The 4,168-nt window shown below is 38.5% G+C and overlaps 1 protein-coding gene across 1 annotated transcript; it reads right to left on the reverse strand.

Annotated features, from left to right (window-relative positions):
• Window positions 1-704: 704 nt before the first annotated feature.
• On the reverse strand, window positions 705-3,244 carry LOC126912472 (V-type proton ATPase subunit e-like). The gene is made up of 4 exons (XM_050704695.1): window positions 2,862-3,244; window positions 2,288-2,335; window positions 1,790-1,877; window positions 705-1,433 (listed from the first exon to the last, which is right to left on the reverse strand). The coding sequence occupies exons 1-4, from the start codon at window positions 3,134-3,136 to the stop codon at window positions 1,389-1,391; spliced, it is 456 nt and encodes a 151-aa protein (XP_050560652.1). The 5' UTR covers window positions 3,137-3,244; the 3' UTR covers window positions 705-1,388.
• Between the last annotated feature and the right edge of the window lie 924 nt (window positions 3,245-4,168).

Genomic DNA, 4,168 nt, shown 5'->3' on the forward strand with positions numbered 1-4,168 from the left:
AAGCGGCGGCGTGGGCCGAGGGCCGCCAAATGGAAAGAGAATCAGCACTGATAAATGATTTCGGTACAAATGTTATTTTGATCTTTTGCGATACCCACAGATTTGTTTTGGGGGCGTGCACGATTACAATCCGTCTGCTGCTCCTACTTTTTGATTGCATTTTGTTTTACTACATGGCAACATTGTTGTGAATTCGTTTGTATGGGTTGCCAGTTTCATTTTCCGATATAGGTACGCATTTGATTTTGGAAATTATTTTTTTATGTATTTTATCGACAGTTGCCATATAGCAGATCGATGAAGTTAGTTCTATAGAGTTTGTCAAAATGTGAAAATGGGGATCAATCCAAAGCTTTTGATTTATGATTGGTTATTGAAATTGGCAGTTACTTAATAATGCAATTACTGCGCATAGAATAACATAAGGTTCATGGTAATAGTTCAATCACTACTATTAGGTTTTTGAGGCAAGTCAAGTAGTTGCAATTATGACTACGGACTACGGAGGGTAATAAGGGGTCTTCGTGGCTTAGATTCGACTGTTGAATAAAGAACTGTCTTTTTTACAGTTTTGAGGTAGCATATCAAAACTGGGTGTTACCTTATGTAAAGTTTATTGAGTTACCTACGCATGAAAAAATATATTTGCTTTCCTTCCTGTAAAGTTAATGCTCTTAGTGTGAGGCAAGCTTAGAAAAACAAGATTTATTACATAATAATACTTTATTAATATAATATCTCCCTAATGAAACAGAAATAGAGAAACAAAGGATAATACTTAATGATCTTAAAACAATGAAATAAATTATAGACGACTAACTACATATTATCTCAGTATAAAAAGGGATCGATGACATCCTAAAACCGAATTCAAGCGCTTTACAGCTTGCTAGCTGCAATTATGCTTAATTGTGACATGTGAAGCTGGATACTTTCGAGAACAGCCTACAACATTGGGATTCCTATACAATGTGATAGGGGTGAGACTTCTAACCCGTTAAGGCTGAGTACTACATCTAATTTTATCGACAAAAGTCGGGGGTCGAAGGGGTGGAATCCCCTCCCCCTAAAAATTATGGCTATTTTAATATTTTTTTTTACTTTTTTTGATATCAAAGGTTGTATGCTTTGTAGAAAAACGACAAACGGTAGCTAATAACCTTGGCTAACTAAATCATTAATTTTTTTATATGTTTGAAAATGTTTTAGTGAGAAAAAAAATCATTTGTGAATTATTTTTACCGAAAAAATCACTATTTTTCAATATTTTCAATTAGGGGTTCAATCCCCCATATTATTTTTTTGTCGATAAAATTAGATGTAGTACTCAGCCTTAACGGGTTAGAAGTCCCACCCCTATCACATTGTATAGTCCAACATTAGAATAATTATGATGCTTCTTCCAAGGTTTTAAGAGTCTTCGGGTTCTTACCCTGAAAAAAAAAGCGCTTTCTCAATTTACTTGCATATAGGTAATGTTTGTAACGTACTCGCGACACAGGAGAAATTCCTAGTATGGGGCAATGGATGGTTAAAAAATTAGGTAACAATAATAAGTTATTAGTGCAGTTTTTTTAGGAACCTTACCTTACCTACCTTAACTTGGTCTGGGTCCCCCAACAACCCTTGAATTCCTAACCCCCAAAAGGCCGGCAACGAACTTGTGTCACTGGTGTTTCGGGTGTCCATGGGCGGCGGCGATTGCTTACCATCAGGTGATTTGTCTGCTCGTTTACCGGCAAAGGTAAAATCTTTTCTATCACGATATGCAACGGTTTGTAATATTTACCCATTTGTGTCCTAACCAGGCTAGGGACGCGTTATGTAGGCGCGGACCCATGAGGGGATTCATCTGTGATATGTACATAGTAGTCCAGCTGAAACGAACATTCAACACATACAGGGTTAGTTGTAAAACAACATGACAAGGAAGAGAACATTGTCTCTTCTTTTTCTTAAAAGAAAATAAGTCGCCCAGTTGGTCGAGTGGTCGCAAGTGCGACTGCCGGACAAAGAGTCTCGGGTTTAATTCCCAGATCGGGAAAGTGTTGCTGGGGTTTTTTCAGTTTTTCGAAAATTTCTCAGTAGTACGGAGTTTGGAATCTACCCAGTATATGAACCCCGACGCCCGGAGTGTTTTACGCGCCCCACCACTTCTTTAGCTAGCATGACTGTTTCGTAGAAGGAGGAATCATGGCCCGAATCAACGCGAGAGGTCGCCGTCACCGACCACGTGGTAAATGGCTTAGATGCAGGTTGCCAAAAATTTAGAGAAACTGAAACTTACAATATCCACATGCAGAATGCAGTAATCATGATACAACATCTTGTTATTCTGTAAGCAAACAAAGTATCTGTCATTAACTTTCCTAATTTGTCGAGTGACACAATGATGTGATCGCCAAAGATGGTGTACTAAAGTAATGTATCGTTTTGTAATTCATTCACTGTACCTTTCTTTGTTACCAGGGATGTCTATTGTAGAATATATTTCTGGTGAAAGCAGAATAGAATAAAATCACCAGTCCCACTCTTACCCAGGCATCATATCAGTAGATTAAGGGACTACTGAACAGAGACTGATAAAATTAATCCGTTTAGGCCGGGTACCGACTTAGAAAATGTTACATGAAATATAACATGAAAGGAGCATTTCATAAGTGAGGACGTGGTTGACGAGCCTGGTTCTCGCGATCCGTAGACACAGATCCAAGACCCCGGGTAGACACGTTATATTGTGTGTACCCAGCTTTAAACTGAAATCTCCTTATAATCCAGATGATGGCAAACCCCTCTATTGTAGATGACTCTGACAAGTTATTGATGATGATGAAAGCGTGAAAGAAAAAAGAAATACTAACCCACTATTGGGTCCTTTTCGTACTACAAGTGGTCCAATGATAAAAATTGCACCAAAAATGGCAGTAAGCACGAATATTGGTAAGTAATATGTTTGAGGAGCTTCCTTCGGCGGGCCGGGCGTTGTGACTGTAAGATTGGTACCATTAGTAGCATTACCACCTGCTGTAGTGCCTGTAAAACCTGCATCTGTTGGAGTGTCTGGAGCATCCGTAGCTGCTGGTGCTTCCGTAGCTGCTGGTGCATCAGTAGTGGTGACATCATCCTGACGCCTCATTTCTCTCTCCGCTTTTTTCACCTCTCTCAGCTAAAGTTGATCCTAATTCTTAATACGCTTAGCTGTCAGTAAAATTCTTTCACTTCAAATTGTTGTTTTTTTTCGTTTTCTATTGTGACGTGAGTTTTTAATTGACTTTAGCTTCCATAAAAACTCTTTGGTGAAATTTTTTGGAACTTTACGGAGGAATATGTTATAACCCAGGTTTTCACCTCGGATTGTGAGTTATAGTCGACTGAAAACTTGTGAAATATCTTTATTTTAACCTCATAACACGTGAAATATATTGTATTTTAGTTCTTTGACAGTGTATTGTTCCGGACGGCCTACGATGAGTAGTATTTGAGATAAGTATTATGTGATCAAAATAAAGAGCTTACACAAGTTTTCGGATGACTATTTCATCTTTCCTTATATTAATTATTATTTACCCTCATTGTCCAAACTAATAATACACAAATGAGGCTTTAAGAACTAAGTAACATAATATACATAGCTATAAATAAGTAAGAATCATGTTTAAGTAAGTTAAGTAACGTCACGGTGCCGGTACCCGAGGCCGGATCGGAATCGGCGCTATCGGCCGATCGCAGATAGCACGAGAGCGGTGTATGCGCCCGCGCACCTATAATGACTCAATTATCCGCTTAGCGAGGGCGTGGCTCCGTACAGTATGTCTTCATTACAACCAACCGCTCACCAACTATGGAGTAAGCTTTCGTATTACGTTTTTGTATTTGTGAGTCCTTGGCTGAGACCGACTAACTTAAAATTATTTTGGTATGTCAGTAATAAAATGTTACTTACACAAAACTAGCCAATAAATAGTATATTGTCAAAGAAACTATGTACATAGATAGTCTCTATATGCCATTGTTACATTGAATTTTCGTTACTATTGATCATAGAAAAAGACGATGCGACAAAATTTCCATACTGTGTCTATTTCGCTAAATATTCGGAGTATACAAAAGCCGTGTTCACAGTAGCCCAGCTTGAGGAGCAGTCGTGTGCGCAGCGCACATCATAGTG

This window comes from Spodoptera frugiperda, chromosome 26 (assembly GCF_023101765.2).
Source record: "Spodoptera frugiperda isolate SF20-4 chromosome 26, AGI-APGP_CSIRO_Sfru_2.0, whole genome shotgun sequence".
NCBI lineage: Eukaryota > Metazoa > Arthropoda > Insecta > Lepidoptera > Noctuidae > Spodoptera > Spodoptera frugiperda.